Raw genomic sequence first — 27,141 nt, 5'->3', positions numbered from 1 at the left:
CAGCATACTGTGCTACTCTGTGCATCCAACTTCAGACTAATCTGGCGAGTCACTGCTAGACAGGCAAATTGGGGACATAGGTGAGAGGCATGGCCCTTTCCGGTTCTTTCGTATCTTATGGTTCATAAGAGCATTGGAGAAATGACAATGCCAATGACCACTATGTGGAAACATGCACGTCTTGCTGTCAAAACACCTCAGCTCAATGCCTCAGCAGCCTGTTCCAAGGTTGTGACTTGGACTCCGTTAATGAATCCCCACTCCCTTCCTACCCCGGCTCCTCCTCTCCCTTTCTTCCGCGGCACCTCCTCTCCCTTTCTTTCCCGGCTCCTCCTCTCCCTTTCTTCCGCGGCACCTCCTCTCCCTTTCTTCCGCGGCACCTCCTCTCCCTTTCTTCCCCGGCTCCTCCTCTCCCTTTCTTCCCCGGCTCCTCCTCTCCCTTCCTTCCCCGGCTCCTCCTCTCCCTTCCTTCCCCGGCTCCTCCTCTCCCTTCCTTCCCCGGCTCCTCCTCTCCCTTCCTTCCCCGGCTCCTCCTCTCCTTTCCTTCCCCGGCTCCTCCTCTCCCTTCCTTCCCCGGCTCCTCCTCTCCCTTCCTTCCCCGGCTCCTCCTCTCCCTTCCTTCCCCGGCTCCTCCTCTCCCTTCCTTCCCCGGCTCCTCCTCTCCCTTCCTTCCCCGGCTCCTCCTCTCCCTACCTTCCCCGGCTCCTCCTCCTTTCCTTCCCCGAATCCTCCTCCTTTCCTTCCCAGGATTCCTTCTCCCTTCCTACCCAGAATCCTTCTCTCCCTTCCTACCCGGAATCCTTCTCCCTTCCTACCCGGAATCCTTCTCTCCCTGCCTACCCAGAATCCTTCTCTCCCTGCCTACCCAGAATCCTTCTCTCCCTGCCTACCCAGAATCCTTCTCTCCCTTCCTAGCCCGAATTGCTAAACATTACAGATCCCATAGGGCCTAACAGTTAACCAAATTATTCTGCTAAGTCATTAAGAACCCAGGAGGAGGAAAAGTTATTTCTACTTAGGAGACTCATCTAGAAGTTTTGTTTCCATACTTGTGAGACAAATTTAAACTATGCAGTGTAACTTGTACTCCTTGTAGATTAGAAGATAGAATATAGTTTTAAAGAACATTGAACCAGAAGGAGGTTTCTGGCACAGGAGGGAATGATATTTAGATATTTTTTTCCTCAGAAACACCATTAATAAATGCCCTAGGCCTTCAACCTGCCTTGACTTTGCCTCCAACCCACATTTATGGTGCTTCTCCCTATAGGAGTCCCAGTTCTCATACAAACCACAGCTGCTTCTATGCCATCTAGTGGCCAAGGTATTAAAAAAACGACACAGTGGGGAGTACCAGCGTCCGCTTCCATTGAGGGGAGTGACAGCATCAGCTTCCATTGAGCACATCTTCTCTTCTGTTTGATTCCCCCACGCAAATGTGTCAGCAGCCAGGTAATAAAAGGCTCAGGAAGAAAAGACAACTCACTCGGTAGGATTGTGATGCATGGCCCTGCTGATTGCAGGCGCTTTATATGAGCATGCAAATGTGATTTGCGGGGTCTGGATACGGCCGAGGCTCTGGGTCTGTGCAGAGGGAGCGTTTGGCCCAATAAAAGCACCACCGCCACTCAGGAGCTACTTTTCAAAAGAGCCCATTCGTCGTCCACTTAAATAAGATGAATTATCTCATAGAAAAAGATCTACGATTGAAAATGCCTCTTCCCGGACTGAGAAAATGAAAGTCTCATTCTCTTCATCTCTCTCTCTCCATCTCATTCAGGAGGATAGAGTGATAAGTGCCATCTCTCATGAAGACAGAAGGGCATTTTCTGCTTGGCTAGAGAACAATATGAGCGTCCAGGGAGTCGTGTGTCTGTCTGAGTGTTTATCAAGTTAACAGAGTAGCAGGGATTTCTACCGGTGTGGCCTAATCCTTTAAGCTCTTTAATAAACAACTAAATATATAGTCATTCCTCAGTGGGCATCTAGCCAAGCTTATAAGATCTTCTCCAAGTCTGTACTCTACCACAGATTAAAGCGGTCTTTTTTTACTTTACCAGACATTGTACCAGACAGATGGCTCATTAAAGATACAGTATTAATGGTCACCTACATAATAGAGACAGACGTCTTCGTCCTGATCCCCTGAATGTCAAACGAGGATATCCTTTCTTTGTGTTAATGGGACAAGAACAGGACAAACGCTGGCCCCAATCATAGCCTGGCCAGGTAAACACATGGTGATCAAAAACTCCTGGCCCTACACAAAACATAACACTTAAACCCTAGGTTGGCCATGCTAAGAAGACACAAACCCTAGGTAAGGTCACGGTTGGCCTTGCTAAGCGGACACAAACCCTAAGTAAGGTCACGGTTGGCCTTGCTAAGCGGACACAAACCCTAGGTAAGGTCACGGTTGGCCTTGCTAAGCGGACACAAACCCTAGGTAAGGTCACGGTTGGCCTTGCTAAGCGGACACAAACCCTAGGTAAGGTCACGGTTGGCCTTGCTAAGCGGACACAAACCCTAGGTAAGGTCACGGTTGGCCTTGCTAAGCGGACACAAACCCTAAGTAAGGTCACGGTTGGCCTTGCTAAGCGGACACAAACCCTAGGTAAGGTCACGGTTGGCCTTGCTAAGCGGACACAAACCCTAGGTAAGGTCACGGTTGGCCTTGCTAAGACACAAACCCTAGGTAAGGTCTTGGTTGGCGACAGGAGAAGGTAGCTCGCTAGCATCCTTACCGTGCAGAGGTCTTTGTACTGCATCTTCTGAAACTTGGTGTCGGCGTTGCCAGCACAGAGCTCCACGTATCCCAGAACCACCTGGAACACAGTGTTGTGGATGGCCTGGGTGAAGTGCATGTGGAGCTGGTCCATGGCCGTCTATGGAGAGAGGAGACACAGGGACCCAGATTATTACGAGGGACGGATAGCGTCGTAAGACCTGTTGAAAGTGCAGTTGGAGATGTCCATGGCCTAACGAAATTCAATCATTAACGTTAAGAAAAAACCCCTCCACACAATTCAAATCACAGTGCAGTTACCACAAAACTACTACTAACAGGTTCCAATAATCATCATAAAGGGATAATTTTTTACAAATAGACCTACTTAACGCAACAATGCTGTTACGTTAGTAAGCGGGAATATGCATCTTTCAAATTATTTGCGATGGATATAAAGCGCGCCGCACGACATCAACAGTTGTGAAAAAAAATCTCTGATTACAGAAATTGCAGTTGATATGCAGCCATTGCCAATGGCCTACTTGAGTTACTTGAGTTGCCATTTGAGCTGTGACTTGCGCTACTAATAACAGGTCTTTCAAATCAAATTTGTCACATGCGCCAAATACAACAGGTGTAGTAGACCTTACAGTGAAATGCTTACTTAGAAGCCCTTAACCAACAATGCAGTTAAGAAAATACCCCCCAAAAATTTAAAATACGAATAACAAATAATTAAAGAGCAGCAGTAAATAACAATAGCGAGGCAAAATACATGGGGTACCGGTACAGAGTCAATGTGAGGGTGCAACGGTGTCGAGGTAATTGAGGTAATATGTACATGCTACCACTTGCTGTGCGTTAGCAGAGAGAACAGATTTGGATGAAATTCGAGCAAGGGTTGCCTTCCAGTGAGACATCATAGATTGTCACATTCTCTGTTTCACATTGAAACATGGCTCTCTCGAGATAAGTTGTCGGAATCGGTTCAGCCACCGGGCTTCTCCATGCATCGCACCGACAGAGATAAACACCTCTCTGGGAAGAGGAAGGGAGGAGGTGTATGCTTCATGATTAACGACTTATGGTGTAATCATAACAACATACAGGAACTCAAGTCCTTCTGCTCACCCAACCTAGAATTCCTTACAATCAAATGCCGGCCATTTTACCTACCAAGAGAATTCTCGTCAGTTATAGTCACAGCTGTGTACAATCCCCCTCAAGCAGACACCAAGACGGCCACCAAGGAACATCACTGGACTATATGCAAACTGGAAACAATATATCCTGAGGCTGCATTTATTGTAGCTGGGGATTTTAACAAAGCAAATTTGAGAACAAGGCTACCTAAATTCTATCAGCATATTGATTGCGCTATGCGCAATACCCTTGACCACTGCTACTCTAACTTCCGCGATGCATACAAAGCCCTCCCCCGCCCTCCCTTCAGCAAATCCGACCACGACGCCATCTTGCTCCTACCGTGTTATATGCAGAAACTCAAACAGGATGTAACAGTGACGACAACTATTCAATGCTGGTCCGACCAATCGGAAGCCACGCTTCAAGATTGTTTTGATCACGTGGACTTAATATGTTCCGGTCAGCATCAGAACAACATCGACATATACGCTGACTCGGTGAGTGTGTTTATAAAGAGTTGCATTGGAGATGTTGTACCCACTGTGACTATTAAAACCTACCGTAACCAGAAACCGTGGATGGATGGCGGCATTCGCGCAAAAATGAAAGTGCGATCCAACGGAATTAACCATGGAAAGAGGTCTGGGAATATGACTGAACATAAATAGTGTCGTTATTCCCTTCGCAAGGCAATCATACAAGCAAAATGCCAGTACAGAGACAAGGTGGAGTCGCAATTCAATGGCTCAGACATGAGACACATGTGGCAGGGTCTACAAGAAATCACGGACTACAAAAAGAAAACCAGCCACGTCACGGACACCGACGTCACGCTTCCAGACAAACTTAAACACCTTCTTTGCCCGCTTTGAAGATAATACAGTGCCACCATCGCAGCCCGCTAACAAGGACCGCGCCCCCTCATCCCCTCTCTATGGCCAACGTAGGTAAATAATTTAAACGCGTTAACCCTCACAAGGCTGCTGGCCCACATGGTATCCCTAGCCGTTTCCTCAGAGCATGCACAGACCAGCTGGATGCTGTGTTTACGGACATAATCAATCTCTCCCTATCCCAGTCTGCTGTCCCCACATGCTTCAAGATGGCTACCATTGTTCCTGTAACAAAGGCAAAGATAACTGATAGAAATGACTACCGCTCCGTAGCACTCACGTCTGTCATCATGAAGTGCTTTGAGAGACTAGTCAAGGATCATATCACCTCCAACTTACCGGACACCCTAGACCCATTTCAGTTTGCATACCGCCAACAGGTCCACAGACGACGCAATCGCCATCACACTGCCCTATCTCATCTGGACAAAAGGAATACCTATGTAAGAATTGACTACAGCTCAGCATTCAACACCATAGTACCATCCAAGCTCATCATCAAGCTGGAGGCCCTGGGTCTCAACCCCGCCCTGTGCAATTGGGTCCTGGACCTTGCGACGGGCCACTCCCAGGTGGTGATGGTAGGAAACAACATCACTTTGTTGACCCTCAGCACTGGGGCCCCACAAGGGTGCATGTTCACCCACGACTGTGTGGCCAAGCACGCCTCCAACTCAATCATCAAGTTTGCAGACAACACAACAGTAGTGGGCTTGATTATCAACAACGACGAGACAGCCTACAGGGAGGAGGTGAGGGCACTCGGAGTGTGGTGTCAGGAAAACAACCTCTCACTCAACGTCAACAAAACAAAGGAGATGATCGTGGACTTCAGGAAACAGCAGAGGGAGCACCCCCCTATCCACATCGAAGGGACAGCAGGGGAGAAGGTGGAAAGTTTTAAGTTCCTCGGCGTACACATCACAGACAAACTGAAATGGTCCACCCACACAGACAGTGTGGTGAAGGCGGCGCAAAAACCTTGACAAACCTTTACAGATGCACAATCGAGAGCATCCTGTCGGGCTGTATCACAGCCTGGTACGGCAACTGCACCGCCCTCAACCCCAAGGCTCTCCAGAGGGTGGTGTGGTCTGCACAACGCATCACCTGGGGCAAACTACCTGCCCTCCATGACACATACAGCACCAGATGTCACAGGAAGGCCACCTGAGCCACTGCCTGTTCACACCGCTACCATCCAGAAGACAAGGTCAGCACAGGTGCATCAAAGCTGGGACCAAGAGACTGAAAAACAGCTTCTATCTCAAGGCCATCAGACTGCTAAACAGCAATTACTAACTCAGAGAGGCTGCTGCCTACATTGAGACCCAATAACTGGCCACTTTAATAAATTGATCACTAGTCACTTTATACAATGCCACTCTAAATAATGGCACTTTAATAATGTTTATATATCTTTCATTACTCATATAACATGTATATACTGTATTTTATACCATCTACTGCATCTTGCCTATGCCGCTCGGCCATCGCTCATCCATATACTTACATGTACATATTCTCATTCACCCCTTTAGATTTGTTTGCATTAGATAGTTGTTGGGGAATTGTTAGATTACTTGTTAGATATTACTGCACAGTCGAACTAGAAGCACAAGCATTTCACTACACTCGCATTAACATCTGCTATCCATGTGTATGTGACAAATATAATTTGATTTGTAGTGCACTACTCTTGACCAGAGCCCTATACTTTAGACCAGGGCCTGAAGGTCAGCAATCTGCTGTCTACATAGATACAGTGAACATTGTGAGTGTAGTGTGTGTGTGTCATGCGCCCCAACAAAGAGTGAAAGGGCCCTGAGCCAGTCAACAATGGGTATTTGAGTTTGAGAGCATGCACTACACTCACTACTACATTGCTGGCTTTTATCATTGTGGAGAATACAACCATTGTGATTGTGGATAGCCTACTGCCAAAAAGCTCCTGATGACGCAGTCTTTGGAGCCAAGGGCCACTCTCGCCTCATAGCTGATGATGTCAATCAAACAGATACGCTAATCGTCACGTCAGCATGTTTTTGTTTCCTACACGAGTAGCTCCGTCAATAGGAGAAATATACAGGTCATGTTATGGGCATAAAAGTTATTTACCTGTTTGTCTACCAGGTAAACTAACGACTTGTTACAAGACAATCTCTATAGCTGTGTTAGAATACTTATTCTAACTATACTATTTGTGACGTAAATTGAGTATGTAGTATGCTTATTGGTCATAGAATGGATATAGTTAGTATGCGGAAAGTTCCCGGATGTCGTACTACATTCGTCAAAATACGAAGTATACAAGCAGTGGACACTATTTCCGTGCTTTTAAGGCCCATAATGCATATATTCAAAAAATGGGCGTGGCTTCACAACATTTTCAGATTTGAAGAAAATGGCGGAAAATATGCAGCCGGAGTCTGGCGAACGTGGATACAAAATGTTAGTACAATTAATTAATTTAAAAACATGTTGAGCAATGTAATAAAAAAGGTAATGTAATAATGTATGTTACACGTTATGTTGGCTGACAATATATTAGCTACGTTATCCGGTTATTACAAACCGCATAGCATATCATTACAGCAGTTGCTTGTATGTACCGGTATGTTAGCTAGCTACCTAACATTAGTTGGCTACTAATACATCGAAATTGCCAGTATATTAACTAGCTATATTTTATCTAACTACCCAACGTTTAATGACTTGATAATTTATGTCATTCTTAGCTTAGCTAAGTGGTTGAATCATTGTGCGTTCTCAGTGGACATTGTTAATGAAGTTGTAAGATGTCTAAACTAGTCATTTGTTATGCTAACAAGCTAGCAAGAAGTTGCATAGCAACAGCATCAACTTCTGGTAGACAGGCGACGCGCTAGTACACTCAACTGAAAGGATACCGTTTGTTTACAGTATACTAAAATTAACTAATAGTACATACTCATCAAGTATGTAGTATACAGTATGTTAGTAAGGGTATTCGAACAACGCTTATGTCTTCTCTAACTAACACCTATCATTTACCACTACACTAAAAGCGCACTGTGCTGAAAAGTTGATAAACATTTGCATGACATTTTAGTCATTTAGCAGACGCTCTTACCCAGAGCAACTTACAGGAGCAATTGGGGTTAAGTGTCTTTCTCAAGGGAACATCAACAGATGTTTCACCTAGTAGGCTTGGGGATTCGAACCAGCGACCTTTAGGTTACTGGCCCAACACTCAACCACTAGGCTACCTGCCTAGACATATAGATTTGTTCGACAAACCGGATACTTTGCCAGAGTTTGTCAGGCAGGAATATTCAGAGAGATCTGCTGTGCTTGTCTTCACTCACACAGACACACATCTCTGTGAGCCTCCTGCCTTAGTGAGTAAAAGTGATGAATTTGCCTGGAAGGAAGCGGTGGAAGCTTTTCTGGTGATGTCTGGCTCATTTTCGCGGTGAAGTGGGGTGTGAGTGTGTGTGCGAGAAACTGACAGTTGATAACAGCTGACTCATCTCAGCCCTCACACACCATCCATCTCAGTACAGAGTTACACTGACACACACGTGTAAAAAATACAGACACCCATATAACACACCAACCCACTCTTTAATGAAAGTTCACACACACGAGCGCACGCACACAACACAGAAAAACAAGCATCCACAAAAAAACACAGATACCCAAAGCGCGCTCTCTCTCACTCTCCAGCGACAGATGGACACTGAGGCTGACAGACATCATTTGACACCACAATACACTGCCACATCTCCCGGGTTGTTTTTTGGTGGCAGCTCTTACTCCTGACAGTCCCCTGAACAAAGCAATACAATCAATCTTTGTGATGGTGACAGCTTGTCGCAAACTGTCTACGTGATTGTGTGCTTCCGTCATCCCAAAATCAATCCCATGGAAATGGGGGATGTTTCCCCATCTCGCTCGAGCGTGTGTGTGGTGAAATCTTTACCAGTGTCTGTGATTTGCTGGTAGTATTGGGGGGAGAAGACGGTGTAAAAAAACACAAGACCGGTATGAATCATCACCTCTGATCAACACTGGGGGGAGAGAGAAGGAGAGAGATGGAGGGAGAAGAAGGGAGCACAACAGAGGGAAGGGGGAGGAAAGGGGGATACCAAAACGGGCGTCAACCCAGGAATGAATCATCTCACCACATCAGAGGGAGAGACGTAAGGTCAGACAGGTAGGTAGAGAGAAAGACAGAGAAAGAGATATCAAGAACAATACAGAAGGAAGAGGGAGAAAAGGGGGGGAATGGATGACAAAAGGATCAGTAGAAGCCGACAGAGCAGAGATCTGTTGCTAGAGGTCTCTCACCTGGGTCTTTTCCAGGAGGGTGTACGCCAGCTGAACTCTGGTGTAGTGGGAGACGTCAAAGTGCTTGCAGGTTTTAGACAAGGCCACATCCAGCTGCTCCTGTTGGGTGGGTAGAGGGGAAGGAGGGGATGGAGGAGGGATACGGTCATGAATCAACTCCTAGGGCCAAGAGAATTAGCAACAGCTGCCATAATGGAGGGCTGAGGCTGCTGTCTTTAAAGTCTGAGTGCCAAATGGCACACTATTCACTATATAGAGCAAGGGAGAGCCAGGTTGCTGGAGGGGACGAGAGATACACACTCAGCCTCCCCAAGGTCAAAGGAGCACCGCCATTAACATTAAACAGAGCTGCTGCGTGAGAGAAATACAGTGGCAGGGGGCCTCCCGAGTGGCGCAGTGGTCTAAGGCACTGCATCGAGATTCTGGGTTTGAGTCCAGGCTCTGTCGCAACCAGGAGACCCATGGAGCAGTGCACAAATGGCCCAGCGCCGTCCGGGTTAGGGGAAGGTTTGGCCGGCAGGGATGTACTTGTCCTATCGTGCACTAGCGACTCCTGTGGCGGGCCCGGGCGCAGCGCACGCTGACACGGTCGCCAGGTGTACGGTGTTTCCTCCGACACATTGGTGCGGCTGGTTTCCAGACTAAGTGGGCATTGTGTCAAGAAGCAGTGCGGCTTGGTTGGGTTGTGTTTCAGAGGACGCACGGCTCTCGACCTTCGCCTCTCCCGAGTCCGTACGGGAGTTGCAGCGATGAGACAATTGGATACCACGAAATTGGGGAGAAAAACATGTTTTTCTTTTTTTAAACAGGGTGGCAGGGAGGGCGTCGAATTAGACAACATTTTGTTTACAGCAGAAGATGGAGTTACTGTAGTTCTGGCTAAGAATGGAAAGCATAGAAATTGTGCGTCGAAGATATATCACACTATGGCAGTTTTATTTCAGAAAGCAAAGTACAGTACATTCTACAAATGTTATGAATTTTATATGAAAATACTGTACATTTTATAATTTTTTCCATACCAAATACTTTCATTATGAATATGTATGCACATGAACATACAAATTGCTGCATTCAGATTTCAGCATTGCATTTCCATAGACACCTGCGCTTTTTGGTAGAGAAAGCAGGATTAAAGAGCATGATGAGAAAACGTGTTGCAGATTCACTGAAGCTAGCAGGAAGGGCTTCACGCCAGACTGGCCACCTCCCAATTACATCTCTCCAACAGTACCCACCATCCACCATTCGACCAGCAGAGCCACACAGCGGATCAGTTTAGAGACCAAGACACCGCTTTCTGTGGTGGTGGTGTCACACATTCACATGGCATCCAGGTAATGAACCTCCCCAAATGTGGATGTGGGAATGGCTTTTTAAATATGTTAATATGTAGCAGGAAAAACAGAAAACTGTCAATGTCAAGAAAAAACACTGTCTCTCTTTTAACTGTAGGCTTTTAAACAATTACAAGGAAGGTGGTGTTCATATTTAATATGTTTAGTATCAAACAACCTTTGAAATGTACGATAAATCGCAGTGTTCTTAACCAATAGAAATAGTTAGTAAACCTATGTGCAGCTAACAAGCACCGGAGACCATGGTTCAATCCCCGTCTGTAGCCATGCTCCTGTGTCTCTATATCCCCATCTGGTTCTCAACGGTCTTAATAAAAGCCTAACACTAAAAGGTAGAGTGGATTTCCTCTCTTATTAAAAGAAAAATAATAAACAAGGGGAAAAAAGCTCCTCCGTACCTCTATTTGCTCCAGAGTGTCTTGCAGCTTGGAATTCAACTCACTGTGAAGGAAAGGACATTGTTAGGTCAGTTCCCTGCTGATCACCTAGACACGAGACAAGGCCTACACTTTCCCAACAATGCAGTTAAAAGTATGAAAATTAACAAATAGACAAAAATAAAATAGTAACACAATAAAACAGCAAGGGTATATACAAGGACTACCGGTAGGACTACCAGTACCGAGTCAGTGTATTGGGGTGATTGATTGAGGTATGTACAAGTACATTTGAAGTCAGAAGTTTACATACACTTAGGTTGGAGTCATTAAAACTTGTTTTCAACCACTCCACAAATGTTGTGTTAACAAACTATAGTTTTGGCAAGTCGGTGAGGACATCTACTTTGTAAATGACACAAGTACATTTCTAACAATTGTTTACAGACAGATTATTTCACTTATAATTCACTGTATCACAATTCCAGTGGGTCAGAAGTTGAATTATACGAAGTTGACTGTGCCTTTAAACTGTGCCTTTAAACAGAAAAATCCAGAAAATTATGTCATTGCTTTAGAAGCTTCTGATAGGCTAATTGACATCATTTGAGTCAATTGGAGGTGTACCTGTGGATGTATTTCAAGGCCTACCTTCAAACTCAGTGCCTCTTTGCTTGACATCATGGTTAAATCAAAAGAAATCAGCCAAGACCTCAAAAAGAATTGCAGACCTCCACAAGTCTGGTTCATCCTTGGGAGCAATTTCCAAATGCCTGAAGGTACCACATTCAATAGTACGCAAGTATAAACACCATGGGACCACGCAGCCGTCATACCGCTAAGGAAGTAGACGCGTTCGGTCTCCTAGAGATGAACGTACTTTGGTGCGAAAAGTGCAAATCAATCCCAGAACAACAGCAAAGGACCTTGTGAAGACGCTGGAGGAAACAGGTACAAAAGTATCTATATCCACAGTAAAACGAGTCCTATATTGACATAACCTGAAAGGCTGCTCAGCAAGGAAGAAGCCACTGCTCCAAAACCGCCATAAAAAAGCCAGACTACGGTTTGCAACTGCACATGGGGACAAAGATCATACTTTTTGGAGAAATGTCCTCTGGTCTGATGAAACAAAAAATAGAACTGTTTGGCCATAATGACCATCATTATGTTCAGAGGAAAAAGGGGGAGGCTGCAGCAAAGCCGAAGAACACCATCCCAATCGTGAAGCACGGGGGTGGCAGCATCATGTTGTGGGGGTGCTTTGCTGCAGGGGGGACTGGTGCACATCACAAAATAGATGGCATCATGAGGCAGGAAATGTATGTGGATATATTGAAGCAACATCTCAAGACATCAGTCAGGAAGTAAAAGCTTGGTCGCAAATGGGTCTTTCTAATGGACAATGACCCCAAGCATACTTCCAAAGTTGTGGCAAAATGGCTTAAGGACAACAAAAGTCAAGGTGTTGGAGTGGCCATCACAAAGCCACAGTGGCCATCACAAAGCCTGACCTCAGTCCCATAGAAAATTTGTGGGCAGAACTGAAAAAGCGTGTGCAAGCAAGGAGGCCTGCAAACCTGACTCAGTTACACCAGCTCTTTCAGGAGGAATGGGCCAAAATTCACCCAACGTATTATGGGAAGCTTGTGGAAGGCTACCCGAAACGTTTGACCCAAGTTAAACAATTTAAAAGGCAATGCTACCAAATACTAATTGAGTGTATGTAAACTTCTGACCCACTAGGAATGTGATGAAAAAAATAAACCTGAAATAAATCATTCTCTTTAATATTATTCTGACATTTCACATGCTTAAAATATAGTGGTGATCCTAACTGACCTAAACAGGGAATTTTTACTTGGATTAAATGTCAGGAATTGTGAAAAACTGAGCTTAAATGTATTTGGCTAAGGTGTATGTAAACTTCCGACTTCAACTGTAGGTAGGGGGTGAAAAGCAGAAAGTCAGGGTAGCCATTTAATTAACTGTTCAGCTGTCTTATGGCTTTGCGGTAGAAGCTGTTCAGGAACCTTTAGGTCCCAGACTTGGCGCTCCGTGTGGATGAAGGGGAGGAGACGGGTTAAAAAAGGATTTTCAAGCCTTGAGACATGGATTGTGTAGGTGTGCAAGACAAAATATTGAAGTGCCTTTGAACAGGGTATGGTAGTAGGTGCCAGGCACACTGGTTTGTGTCAAGAACTGCAATGCTGCTGTTTATATCACACTCAACAGTTTCCCGTGTGTATCAATAATGGTCCACCGAGATTCTGGGTTCGAGTCCAGGCTCTGTCGCAGCCGGCCACGATCGGGAGACCCATGGGGCGGCGCACAGCGTCTTCCGGGTTAGAGGAGGGTTTGGCCGGCGGGGATGTCCTTGTCCCATCGCGCACAAGCAACTCCTGTGGCAGGCCAGGCACAGTGCACGCTGACAAGGTCGCCAGGTGTACAGTGTTTCCTCCAACACATTGGTGCGGCTGGCTTCCGGGTTAAGCGGGCATTGTGTCAAGAAGCAGTGCGGCTTGGTTGTGTTTCGGAGGACGCACGGCTCTCGACCTTCGCCTCTCCCGAGTCCGTACGGGAGTTGCAGCGATGACACAAGACTAACTACAAATTTGATACCACAAAATTGGGTAGAAAAATGGGTAAAAAAATGTCATAAAATGGTCCACCACCCAAATGACATCCAGCCAATTTGACAACTGTGGGAAGCATTGGAGTCAACATGGGCCAGCATCCATGTAGAATGCTTTCGACACCTTGTAGTCCATGCCCCGACGAATTGAGGCTGTTCTGAGAGCAATGGGGAGGGTCAAAAACAGAACACGTCAGATGATTACAATGTCCATAGGGAATGTTTTTGCAGTTTGTTGCCGAATCTTAAGGAATCGCTGCTAAAGCACTTCAGCTATGGTAGTGGCAGAGACATGGCAGGCAGAGACTTCAGCTATGGTAGTGGCAGAGACAGGGCAGGCAGAGACTTCAGCTACGGTAGTGTCAGAGACATGGCATGCAGAGACTTCAGCTATGGTAGTGTCAGAGACATGGCAGGCAGAGACTTCAGCTATGGTAGTGTCAGAGACATGGCAGGCAGAGACTTCAGCCATGGTAGTGGCAGAGACATGGCAGGCAGAGACTTCAGCTATGGTAGTGGCAGAGACAGGGCAGGCAGAGACTTCAGCCATGGTAGTGGCAGAGACATGGCAGGCAGAGACTTCAGCTATGGTAGTGTCAGAGACAGGGCAGGCAGAGACTTCAGCTATGGTAGTGTCAGAGACAGGGCAGGCAGACTTCAGCTATGGTAGTGTCAGAGACAGGGCAGGCAGACTTCAGCTATGGTAGTGTCAGAGACATGGCAGGCAGAGACTTCAGCCACGGTAGTGTCAGAGACAGGGCAGGCAGACTTCAGCTATGGTAGTGTCAGAGACATGGCAGGCAGACTTCAGCTATGGTAGTATCAGAGACATGGCAGGCAGAGACTTCAGTTATGGTAGTGACAGAGACATGGCAGGCAGAGACTTCAGCTATGGTAGTGGCAGAGACATGGCAGGCAGAGACTTCAGCTATGGTAGTGACAGAGACATGGCAGGCAGAGACTTCAGCTATGGTAGTGGCAGAGACATGGCAGGCAGAGACTTCAGCTATGGTAGTGTCAGAGACATGGCAGGCAGAGACTTCAGCTATGGTAGTGTCAGAGACATGGCAGGCAGAGACTTCAGCCATGGTAGTGACAGAGACATGGCAGGCAGAGACTTCAGCTATGGTAGTGGCAGAGACAGGGCAGGCAGAGACTTCAGCTATGGTAGTGGCAGAGACAGGGCAGGCAGAGACTTCAGCTATGGTAGTGTCAGAGACATGGCAGGCAAAGACTTCCGCTATGGTAGTGGCAGAGACAGGGCAGGCAGAGACTTCAGCTATGGTAGTGGCAGAGACAGGGCAGGCAGAGACTTCAGCCATGGTAGTGGCAGAGACATGGCAGGCAGAGACTTCAGCTATGGTAGTGTCAGAGACAGGGCAGGCAGAGACTTCAGCTATGGTAGTGTCAGAGACAGGGCAGGCAGACTTCAGCTATGGTAGTGTCAGAGACAGGGCAGGCAGACTTCAGCTATGGTAGTGTCAGAGACATGGCAGGCAGAGACTTCAGCCACGGTAGTGTCAGAGACAGGGCAGGCAGACTTCAGCTATGGTAGTGTCAGAGACATGGCAGGCAGACTTCAGCTATGGTAGTATCAGAGACATGGCAGGCAGAGACTTCAGTTATGGTAGTGACAGAGACATGGCAGGCAGAGACTTCAGCTATGGTAGTGGCAGAGACATGGCAGGCAGAGACTTCAGCTATGGTAGTGACAGAGACATGGCAGGCAGAGACTTCAGCTATGGTAGTGGCAGAGACATGGCAGGCAGAGACTTCAGCTATGGTAGTGTCAGAGACATGGCAGGCAGAGACTTCAGCTATGGTAGTGTCAGAGACATGGCAGGCAGAGACTTCAGCCATGGTAGTGACAGAGACATGGCAGGCAGAGACTTCAGCTATGGTAGTGGCAGAGACAGGGCAGGCAGAGACTTCAGCTATGGTAGTGGCAGAGACGTGGCAGGCAGAGACATGGCAGGCAGAGACTTCAGCTATGGTAGTGTCAGAGACATGGCAGGCAGAGACTTCAGCTATGGTAGTGTCAGAGACATGGCAGGCAGAGACTTCAGCCATGGTAGTGACAGAGACATGGCAGGCAGAGACTTCAGCTATGGTAGTGGCAGAGACAGGGCAGGCAGAGACTTCAGCCATGGTAGTGACAGAGACATGGCAGGCAGAGACTTCAGCTATGGTAGTGGCAGAGACAGGGCAGGCAGAGACTTCAGCTATGGTAGTGTCAGAGACAGGGCAGGCAGAGACTTCAGCTATGGTAGTGTCAGAGACATGGCAGGCAAAGACTTCCGCTATGGTAGTGGCAGAGACAGGGCAGGCAGAGACTTCAGCTATGGTAGTGTCAGAGACATGGCAGGCAGAGACTTCAGCTATGGTAGTGGCAGAGACAGGGCAGGCAGGGACTTCAGCTATGGTAGTGTCAGAGACATGGCAGGCAGAGACTTCAGCTATGGTAGTGTCAGAGATATGGCAGGCAGAGACTTCAGCTATGGTAGTGGCAGAGACATGGCAGGCAGAGACTTCAGCTATGGTAGTGTCAGAGACATGGCAGGCAGAGACTTCAGCTATGGTAGTGTCAGAGACATGGCAGGCAGAGACTTCAGCTATGGTAGTGGCAGAGACATGGCAGGCAGAGACTTCAGCTATGGTAGTGTCAGAGACATGGCAGGCAGAGACTTCAGCTATGGTAGTGTCAGAGACAGGGCAGGCAGAGACTTCAGCTATGGTAGTGGCAGAGACAGGGCAGGCAGAGACATGGCAGGCAGAGACTTCAGCTATGGTAGTGGCAGAGACAGGGCAGGCAGAGACTTCAGCTATGGTAGTGGCAGAGACAGGGCAGGCAGAGACTTCAGCTATGGTAGTGGCAGAGACGTGGCAGGCAGAGACTTCAGCTATGGTAGTGTCAGAGACATGGCAGGCAGAGACTTCAGCTATGGTAGTGTCAGAGACATGGCAGGCAGAGACTTCAGCTATGGTAGTGGCAGAGACAGGGCAGGCAGGGACTTCAGCTATGGTAGTGTCAGAGACATGGCAGGCAGAGACTTCAGCTATGGTAGTGTCAGAGATATGGCAGGCAGAGACTTCAGCTATGGTAGTGGCAGAGACATGGCAGGCAGAGACTTCAGCTATGGTAGTGTCAGAGACATGGCAGGCAGAGACTTCAGCTATGGTAGTGGCAGAGACATGGCAGGCAGAGACTTCAGCTATGGTAGTGGCAGAGACATGGCAGGCAGAGACTTCAGCTATGGTAGTGTCAGAGACATGGCAGGCAGAGACTTCAGCTATGGTAGTGTCAGAGACAGGGCAGGCAGAGACTTCAGCTATGGTAGTGGCAGAGACAGGGCAGGCAGAGACATGGCAGGCAGAGACTTCAGCTATGGTAGTGGCAGAGACAGGGCAGGCAGAGACTTCAGCTATGGTAGTGGCAGAGACAGGGCAGGCAGAGACTTCAGCTATGGTAGTGGCAGAGACGTGGCAGGCAGAGACTTCAGCTATGGTAGTGGCAGAGACAGGGCAAGCAGAGGAGACCCTGTACAGCTGTTTTCATCATAGAATTAGAAATGACTAGAATGGACATTCCAATTCAAGTCAATGTTTAGTCCATTCTAGTATTTCTCTTCCTATGGTTTTATCCAGTCTCTCACATTTTCTCTCTCTCAATGAGAGGGCTAATTAACATGAAGTGTACTGCTTCTCTCTCTGAGCAAACCTCTTCTGACAGGGGGGAGTAGGGACTAGGGAGGAACGCACCCTGCTGTGTGCTGCCCCACTTTAATGATCAGACGGAATGCATTAAAAAGGAGAAGAAAGAAACTCAACTAAATGCCTCTACCTCGTCAGGCGCTGTGGGCATGAAGGGGGAGGGGCCCTTTTTCAATTAACATTGGTAATATGTTGGAGAGGAGCTGTGGGAAAAGCGTAACAGAAGGGGACAGGCAGGCTGTGGGCGCCTATGGTGGGTTGGAAGGACCCACAGAAGGCAAGGACGTCAGTGGGAATACTGTAATTGAAGAGTATCTTAACATGGAGCGCTAAGCAAAAGGGAGGCAGGCAGGCAGGGAGGGGGAGAGAGAGAGACTCGTTTGACTCAGGGGTGTTTTTAATTATCCTCTCCTCATATGCATAATGAACTCATTGACAAGATGAGACTCCGTTCCCCAATGCCACTAACACATCCACATAACTCTCGCTTCCCAAATAACAGTCTAACAATGCTGTTAGGAGAGCAGAGTGAGACAGTCTGAAATGGCAGTCCTTTTGTCTGTCTAGTGAACTGTCCAGGCTTAAGCCACTAGAATGTAACTAGACCATTGGAGACAGTGTTGTCTGTTCTGGCATCTGCAGCCTTCCTGTCAACATCCGTGGAAGGCTGCTTAGGATATGAACTAAAGCAGGGGTATTCAACTCTGACCCTATGAGGTCCGGCGCCTGCTGGCATTCTGTTCTACTTGCACCCACCTGGTGTCCCAGGTCTAAGTCAGTCCCTGATTAGAGGGGAACAATGACAAAAAAGCAGTGGAACTGGCTTCGCGGTCCAGAGTTGAGTTTGAGGGAACGAAATAATATATTCTAGCTCTAAAATGTGTCCGTTGAATCTGACAAATGGAGATGTCTGTGTCACGGCTGCAAATGCCAGAACACAGATAACATGTCACTTCTCCAGCAGACAGTCATGTTCCATTACATGACAAGGTCATTGTGATGTGTTTGTGTGGAACAGCTTTGACACGTCATGTGTCAAAGCTGTGTCAACTCAATCATCAAGTTTGCTGACGACACGACAGCGGTCGCCAACAATGAGACAGCCGACAGGTAGGAGGTTAGAGCCCTGGCGGAGTGGTGCCAGGAAAATAACTCTCCCTCAACATCCCAAAAACTAAGGAGCTGATCGCGGACTACAGGAGACAGAAGAGGGAGCATGCCCCATCCACATCGACTGGGCCGCAATAGCGAGGGTCAAAAGCTTAAAGTTTGTTTAGATGGTGGGCCGAAGCCAAAAAGAGTAAAGTTCATCGATCTCCGTCGAGGAAGGAGATCATTTTTTGTATATGACATGGTGAAGTGTGATTCATCACGCCAAAGAACTTGTTCCACTGCTCCAGAGTCCAATGGTGGCAAGCTTTACACCACTCCAGCCGACGCTTGGCATTGCGCATGGTGATCTTAGGCTTGTGTGCGGCTGCTCGGCCACGGAAACCCAATTCATGAAGCTCCCGACAAACAGTTCTTGTGCTGACGTTGCTTCCAGAGACATTTTGGAAATCGGTAGTGAGTGTTGCAACCAAGGACAGATGATTTTTACGTGCTACTCGTTTCGACACTTGACGGTCCCATTCTGTGAGCTTGTGTAGCCTACCACTTTGCGGCTGAGCCGTTGTTGCTCCTAGACGTTTCCACTTCACAAAAACAGCACTTACAGTTGACCGGAGCAGCTCTAGCATGGCAAAAATTTGACGAACTGACTTGTTGGAAAGGTGGCATCCTATGAGGATGCCACATTGAAAGTCACTGTGCTCTTCAGTATGGGCCATTCTACTGCCAATGTTTGTCTATGGAGATTGCATTGCTGGGTGCTCCATTGTACACACCTGTCAGCAACGGGTGTGGCTGAAATAGCCAAATCCACTCATTTGAAGGGGTGTCGACATACTTTTGTATATATAGTGTAGTAGGAGAGGTCAGGGTTGGTTCAGGAAGGACTCTCAGGGATCAAAGGTCAGACAGTCTGGCCCTGTGACCTCAAAGCCTTGGGATGTCCTGTTTTAATTAAATTGATTCTACAGTTGAACGGACTGAACGACCGGGGCAAGGGGACAGGGGTAAGGAGGTTGACACTGCAGATTGCCAGCTCATCAACGTCCATCGCCCCCAATGCCTCATCCTCAACTCTGGAAAATAAAACATTTAAATCAGTTGGTACCAGCCTTGGGAGGTAGTCAGGAAAAAGGTGAAATTAGACTTATGAACAGTATCATTTTTCAGAAGCTCATTTAAATGGGAACTCTTAGATTCTCTCCAGAGAGCTGTGGCTAAGAGAGGGGTGGAGGGAGAATCTGCAGTGGTGTTTTGAGCTGGCAGCCATCCAAACCCAGAAATGTTTGCGCTCATTAGGAGGCGGCGCAGCCAGGAAGACAGAACCCCAGTGGGGGGAGTGGAGGAGAGCAGCTCCCCTGAGCATCTCTAATCTCTATTGATCCCTGCTGCACTCCTGATCTACAGGCCCAAACCAGTAATACACCAAAATAAGTGTCCCCAGAAACAAATACTCACCCCTACAACATGTTAGAGTACCTCTAACCCTCTCACCCCCTACAACATGTTAGAGTACCTCTAACCCTCTCACCCCCTACAACATGTTAGAGCACTGCTAACCCTCTCACCCCTACAACATGTTAGAGCACTGCTAACCCTCTCACCCCTACAACATGTTAGAGTACCTCTAACCCTCTCACCCCTACAACATGTTAGAGTACCTCTAACCCTCTCACCCCAACAACATGTTAGAGTACCTCTAACCCTCTCACCCCTACAACATGTTAGAGTACCTCTAACCCTCTCACCCCTACAACATGTTAGAGTACCTCTAACCCTCTCACCCCTACAACATGTTAGAGTACCTCTAACCCTCTGACCCCTACAACATGTTAGAGTGCCTCTAACCCTCTCACCCCTACAACATGTTAGAGTACCTCTAACCCTCTGACCCCTACAACATGTTAGAGTGCCTCTAACCCTCTCACTCCTACAACATGTTAGAGTACCTCTAACCCTCTCACTCCTACAACATGTTAGAGTGCCTCTAACCCTCTCACCCCTACAACATGTTAGAGTACCTCTAACCCTCTCACCCCTACAACATGTTAGAGCACTGCTAACCCTCTCACCACTACAACATGTTAGAGTACCTCTAACCCTCTCACCCCCTACAACATGTTAGAGTACTGCTAACACTCTGACCCCTACAACATGTTAGAGCACTGCTAACCCTCTAACCCCTACAACATGTTAGAGCACTGCTAACCATCTCACCCCTACAACATGTTAGAGTACCTCTAACCCTCTCACCCCTACAACATGTTAGAGTACCTCTAACCCTCTCACCCCTACAACATGTTAGAGTACCTCTAACCCTCTGACCCCTACAACATGTTAGAGCACTGCTAACCCTCTGACCCCCTACAACATGTTAGAGTACCTCTAACCCTCTGACCCCTACAACATGTTAGAGCACTGCTAACCCTCTGACCCCCTACAACATGTTAGAGTACCTCTAACCCCCTACAACATGTTAGAGCACTGCTAACCCTCTGACCCCCTACAACATGTTAGAGTACCTCTAACCCTCTGACCCCTACAACATGTTAGAGTACTGCTAACACTCTGACCCCTACAACATGTTAGAGCACTGCTAACCCTCTGACCCCTACAACATGTTAGAGTACCTCTAACCCTCTCACCCCTACAACATGTTAGAGTACCTCTAACCCTCTGATCACTACAACATGTTAGAGTACCTCTAACCCTCTCACCCCTACAACATGTTAGAGTGCCTCTAACCCTCTCACCCCTACAACATGTTAGAGTACCTCTAACCCTCTCACCCCTACAACATGTTAGAGCACTGCTAACCCTCTGACCACTACAACATGTTAGAGTACCTCTAACCCTCTCACTCCTACAACATGTTAGAGTACCTCTAACCCTCTGACCACTACAACATGTTAGAGCACTGCTAACCCTCTCACCCCTACAACATGTTAGAGTACCTCTAACCCTCTGATCACTACAACATGTTAGAGTACCTCTAACCCTCTCACCCCTACAACATGTTAGAGTGCCTCTAACCCTCTCACCCCTACAACATGTTAGAGTACCTCTAACTCTCTCTCCCCTACAACATGTTAGAGCACTGCTAACCCTCTCACCACTACAACATGTTAGAGTACCTCTAACCCTCTCACCCCCTACAACATGTTAGAGTACTGCTAACACTCTGACCCCTACAACATGTTAGAGCACTGCTAACCCTCTAACCCCTACAACATGTTAGAGCACTGCTAACCATCTCACCCCTACAACATGTTAGAGTACTACTAACTCTCTCTCCCCTACAACATGTTAGAGTACCTCTAACCCTCTGACCCCTACAACATGTTAGAGTACCGCTAACCCTCTGACCCCTACAACATGTTAGAGTACTGCTAACCCTCTCACCCCTACAACATGTTAGAGTACTGCTAACCCTCTCACCCCTACAACATGTTAGAGTACCTCTAACCCTCTCACCCCCTACAACATGTTAGAGTACCTCTAACCCTCTCACCCCTACAACATGTTAGAGTACCTCTAACCCTCTCACCCCTACAACATGTTAGAGTACCTCTAACCCTCTCACCCCTACAACATGTTAGAGCACTGCTAACCCTCTAACCCCTACAACATGTTAGAGTACCTCTAACCCTCTCACCCCTACAACATGTTAGAGTGCTGCTAACTCTCTAACCCCTACAACATGTTAGAGCACTGCTAACCCTCTCACCCCTACAACATGTTAGAGTACCGCTAAGCCTCTAACCCCTACAACATGTTAGAGTACCGCTAACCCTCTGACCCCTACAACATGTTAGAGTACTGCTAACCCTCTCACCCCTACAACATGTTAGAGCACTGCTAACCCTCTCACCCCTACAACATGTTAGAGCACTGCTAACCCTCTAACCCCTACAACATGTTAGAGTACCTCTAACCCTCTCACCCCTACAACATGTTAGAGTACTGCTAACTCTCTAACCCCTACAACATGTTAGAGCACTGCTAACCCTCTCACCCCTACAACATGTTAGAGTACCGCTAAGCCTCTAACCCCTACAACATGTTAGAGTACCGCTAACCCTCTGACCCCCTACAACATGTTAGAGTACCTCTAACCCTCTGACCCCTACAACATGTTAGAGCACTGCTAACCCTCTGACCCCTACAACATGTTAGAGCACTGCTAACCCTCTGACCCCCTACAACATGTTAGAGTACCTCTAACCCTCTCACCCCCTACAACATGTTAGAGTACTGCTAACACTCTGACCCCTACAACATGTTAGAGCACTGCTAACCCTCTAACCCCTACAACATGTTAGAGCACTGCTAACCATCTCACCCCTACAACATGTTAGAGTACCTCTAACCCTCTCACCCCTACAACATGTTAGAGTACCTCTAACCCTCTGACCCCTACAACATGTTAGAGCACTGCTAACCCTCTGACCCCCTACAAAATGTTAGAGTACCTCTAACCCTCTGACCCCTACAACATGTTAGAGCACTGCTAACCCTCTGACCCCCTACAACATGTTAGAGTACCTCTAACCCTCTGACCCCCTACAACATGTTAGAGCACTGCTAACCCTCTGACCCCTACAACATGTTAGAGTACCTCTAACCCTCTGACCCCTACAACATGTTAGAGCACTGCTAACCCTCTGACCCCCTACAACATGTTAGAGTACCTCTAACCCTCTCACCCCTACAACATGTCAGAGTACCTCTAACCCTCTGACCCCTACAACATGTCAGAGTACCTCTAACCCTCTGATCACTACAACATGTTAGAGTACCTCTAACCCTCTGACCCCTACAACATGTTAGAGTACTGCTAACACTCTGACCCCTACAACATGTTAGAGCACTGCTAACCCTCTGACCCCTACAACATGTTAGAGTACCTCTAACCCTCTGACCCCTACAACATGTTAGAGCACTGCTAACCCTCTGACCCCCTACAACATGTTAGAGTACCTCTAACCCTCTCACCCCTACAACATGTCAGAGTACCTCTAACCCTCTGACCCCTACAACATGTCAGAGTACCTCTAACCCTCTGATCACTACAACATGTTAGAGTACCTCTAACCCTCTCACACCTACAACATGTTAGAGTACCTCTAACCCTCTCACCCCTACAACATGTTAGAGTACCTCTAACCCTCTCACCCCTACAACATGTTAGTGTACTGCTAACCCTCTGACCCCTACAACATGTTAGAGTACCTCTAACTCTCTAACCCCTACAACATGTTAGAGCACTGCTAACTCTCTAACCCCTACAACATGTTAGCGTACCTCTAACCCTCTCACCCCTACAACATGTTAGAGCACTGCTAACCCTCTCAACCCTACAACATGTTAGAGTACCTCTAACCCTCTCACCCCTACAACATGTTAGAGTACTACTAACTCTCTCTCCCCTACAACATGTTAGAGTACCTCTAACCCTCTGACCCCTACAACATGTTAGAGTACCGCTAACCCTCTGACCCCTACAACATGTTAGAGTACTGCTAACCCTCTCACCCCTACAACATGTTAGAGTACTGCTAACCCTCTCACCCCTACAACATGTTAGAGTACCTCTAACCCTCTCACCCCCTACAACATGTTAGAGTACCTCTAACCCTCTCACCCCTACAACATGTTAGAGTACCTCTAACCCTCTCACCCCTACAACATGTTAGAGTACCTCTAACCCTCTCACCCCTACAACATGTTAGAGCACTGCTAACCCTCTAACCCCTACAACATGTTAGAGTACCTCTAACCCTCTCACCCCTACAACATGTTAGAGTACTGCTAACTCTCTAACCCCTACAACATGTTAGAGCACTGCTAACCCTCTCACCCCTACAACATGTTAGAGTACCGCTAAGCCTCTAACCCCTACAACATGTTAGAGTACCGCTAACCCTCTGACCCCTGCAACATGTTAGAGTACTGCTAACCCTCTCACCCCTACAACATGTTAGAGCACTGCTAACCCTCTAACCCCTACAACATGTTAGAGTACCTCTAACCCTCTCACCCCTACAACATGTTAGAGTACTGCTAACTCTCTAACCCCTACAACATGTTAGAGCACTGCTAACCCTCTCACCCCTACAACATGTTAGAGTACCGCTAAGCCTCTAACCCCTACAACATGTTAGAGTACCGCTAACCCTCTGACCCCTACAACATGTTAGAGTACTGCTAACTCTCTAACCCCTACAACATGTTAGAGCACTGCTAACCCTCTCACCCCTACAACATGTTAGAGTACCGCTAAGCCTCTAACCCCTACAACATGTTAGAGTACCGCTAACCCTCTGACCCCTACAACATGTTAGAGTACTGCTAACCCTCTCACCCCTACAACATGTTAGAGTACCGCTAAGCCTCTAACCCCTACAACATGTTAGAGTACTGCTAACCCTCTGACCCCCTACAACATGTTAGAGTACCTCTAACCCTCTGACCCCTACAACATGTTAGAGCACTGCTAACCCTCTGACCCCTACAACATGTTAGAGCACTGCTAACCCTCTGACCCCCTACAACATGTTAGAGTACCTCTAACCCTCTCACCCCCTACAACATGTTAGAGTACTGCTAACACTCTGACCCCTACAACATGTTAGAGCACTGCTAACCCTCTAACCCCTACAACATGTTAGAGCACTGCTAACCATCTCACCCCTACAACATGTTAGAGTACCTCTAACCCTCTCACCCCTACAACATGTTAGAGTACCTCTAACCCTCTGACCCCCTACAACATGTTAGAGCACTGCTAACCCTCTGACCCCCTACAACATGTTAGAGTACCTCTAACCCTCTGACCCCTACAACATGTTAGAGTACCTCTAACCCTCTGACCCCTACAACATGTTAGAGTACTGCTAACACTCTGACCCCTACAACATGTTAGAGCACTGCTAACCCTCTGACCCCTACAACATGTTAGAGTACCTCTAACCCTCTGACCCCTACAACATGTTAGAGCACTGCTAACCCTCTGACCCCCTACAACATGTTAGAGTACCTCTAACCCTCTCACCCCTACAACATGTCAGAGTACCTCTAACCCTCTGACCCCTACAACATGTCAGAGTACCTCTAACCCTCTGATCACTACAACATGTTAGAGTACCTCTAACCCTCTCACACCTACAACATGTTAGAGTACCTCTAACCCTCTCACCCCTACAACATGTTAGAGTACCTCTAACCCTCTCACCCCTACAACATGTTAGAGTACCTCTAACCCTCTCACCCCTACAACATGTTAGTGTACTGCTAACCCTCTGACCCCTACAACATGTTAGAGTACCTCTAACTCTCTAACCCCTACAACATGTTAGAGCACTGCTAACTCTCTAACCCCTACAACATGTTAGAGTACCTCTAACCCTCTCACCCCTACAACATGTTAGAGTACTACTAACTCTCTCTCCCCTACAACATGTTAGAGTACCTCTAACCCTCTGACCCCTACAACATGTTAGAGTACCGCTAACCCTCTGACCCCTACAACATGTTAGAGTACTGCTAACCCTCTCACCCCTACAACATGTTAGAGTACTGCTAACCCTCTCACCCCTACAACATGTTAGAGTACCTCTAACCCTCTCACCCCCTACAACATGTTAGAGTACCTCTAACCCTCTCACCCCTACAACATGTTAGAGTACCTCTAACCCTCTCACCCCTACAACATGTTAGAGTACCTCTAACCCTCTCACCCCTACAACATGTTAGAGCACTGCTAACCCTCTAACCCCTACAACATGTTAGAGTACCTCTAACCCTCTCACCCCTACAACATGTTAGAGTACTGCTAACTCTCTAACCCCTACAACATGTTAGAGCACTGCTAACCCTCTCACCCCTACAACATGTTAGAGTACCGCTAAGCCTCTAACCCCTACAACATGTTAGAGTACCGCTAACCCTCTGACCCCTACAACATGTTAGAGTACTGCTAACCCTCTCACCCCTACAACATGTTAGAGCACTGCTAACCCTCTAACCCCTACAACATGTTAGAGTACCTCTAACCCTCTCACCCCTACAACATGTTAGAGTACTGCTAACTCTCTAACCCCTACAACATGTTAGAGCACTGCTAACCCTCTCACCCCTACAACATGTTAGAGTACCGCTAAGCCTCTAACCCCTACAACATGTTAGAGTACCGCTAACCCTCTGACCCCTACAACATGTTAGAGTACTGCTAACCCTCTCACCCCTACAACATGTTAGAGTACCGCTAAGCCTCTAACCCCTACAACATGTTAGAGTACCGCTAACTCTCTAACCCGTACAACATGTTAGAGTACCGCTAACCCTCTCACCCCTACAACATGTTAGAGTACCGCTAACCCTCTCACACCTACAACATGTTAGAGTACCGCTAACCCTCTCACACCTACAACATGTTAGAGTACTGCTAACCCTCTCACCCCTACAACATGTTAGAGCACTGCTAACCCTCTGACCCCTACAACATGTTAGAGCACTGCTAACCCTCTGACCCCTACAACATGTTAGAGTACCTCTAACCCTCTGATCACTACAACATGTTAGAGTACCTCTAACCCTCTCACACCTACAACATGTTAGAGTACTGCTAACCCTCTCACCCCTACAACATGTTAGAGTACTGCTAACCCTCTCACCCCTACAACATGTTAGAGTACCTCTAACCCTCTCACCCCCTACAACATGTTAGAGCACTGCTAACCCTCTCACCCCTACAACATGTTAGAGCACTGCTAACCCTCTGACCACTACAACATGTTAGAGTACCTCTAACCCTCTCACTCCTACAACATGTTAGAGTACCTCTAACCCT

At 47.4% G+C, this 27,141-nt stretch overlaps 1 protein-coding gene across 1 annotated transcript in view; it reads right to left on the bottom strand.

Moving 5' to 3' along the window:
- Nucleotides 1-27,141, bottom strand: part of vps50 (VPS50 EARP/GARPII complex subunit) — a 221,522-nt gene that overhangs the window by 128,773 nt on the left and 65,608 nt on the right. The window contains exons 10-12 of the mRNA XM_038971647.1: nt 10,856-10,898; nt 9,100-9,198; nt 2,745-2,885 (exon numbers count right to left, since the gene is read on the bottom strand). Of these exons, the coding sequence (XP_038827575.1) occupies nt 2,745-2,885; nt 9,100-9,198; nt 10,856-10,898 (283 nt within the window). The remainder of the gene's footprint in view (nt 1-2,744; nt 2,886-9,099; nt 9,199-10,855; nt 10,899-27,141) is intronic.

The sequence above is a fragment of the Salvelinus namaycush genome, chromosome 32 (assembly GCF_016432855.1).
Source record: "Salvelinus namaycush isolate Seneca chromosome 32, SaNama_1.0, whole genome shotgun sequence".
Taxonomy (NCBI): Eukaryota; Metazoa; Chordata; class Actinopteri; order Salmoniformes; family Salmonidae; genus Salvelinus; species Salvelinus namaycush.
This window is presented reverse-complemented; position numbering and strand designations above follow the sequence as displayed.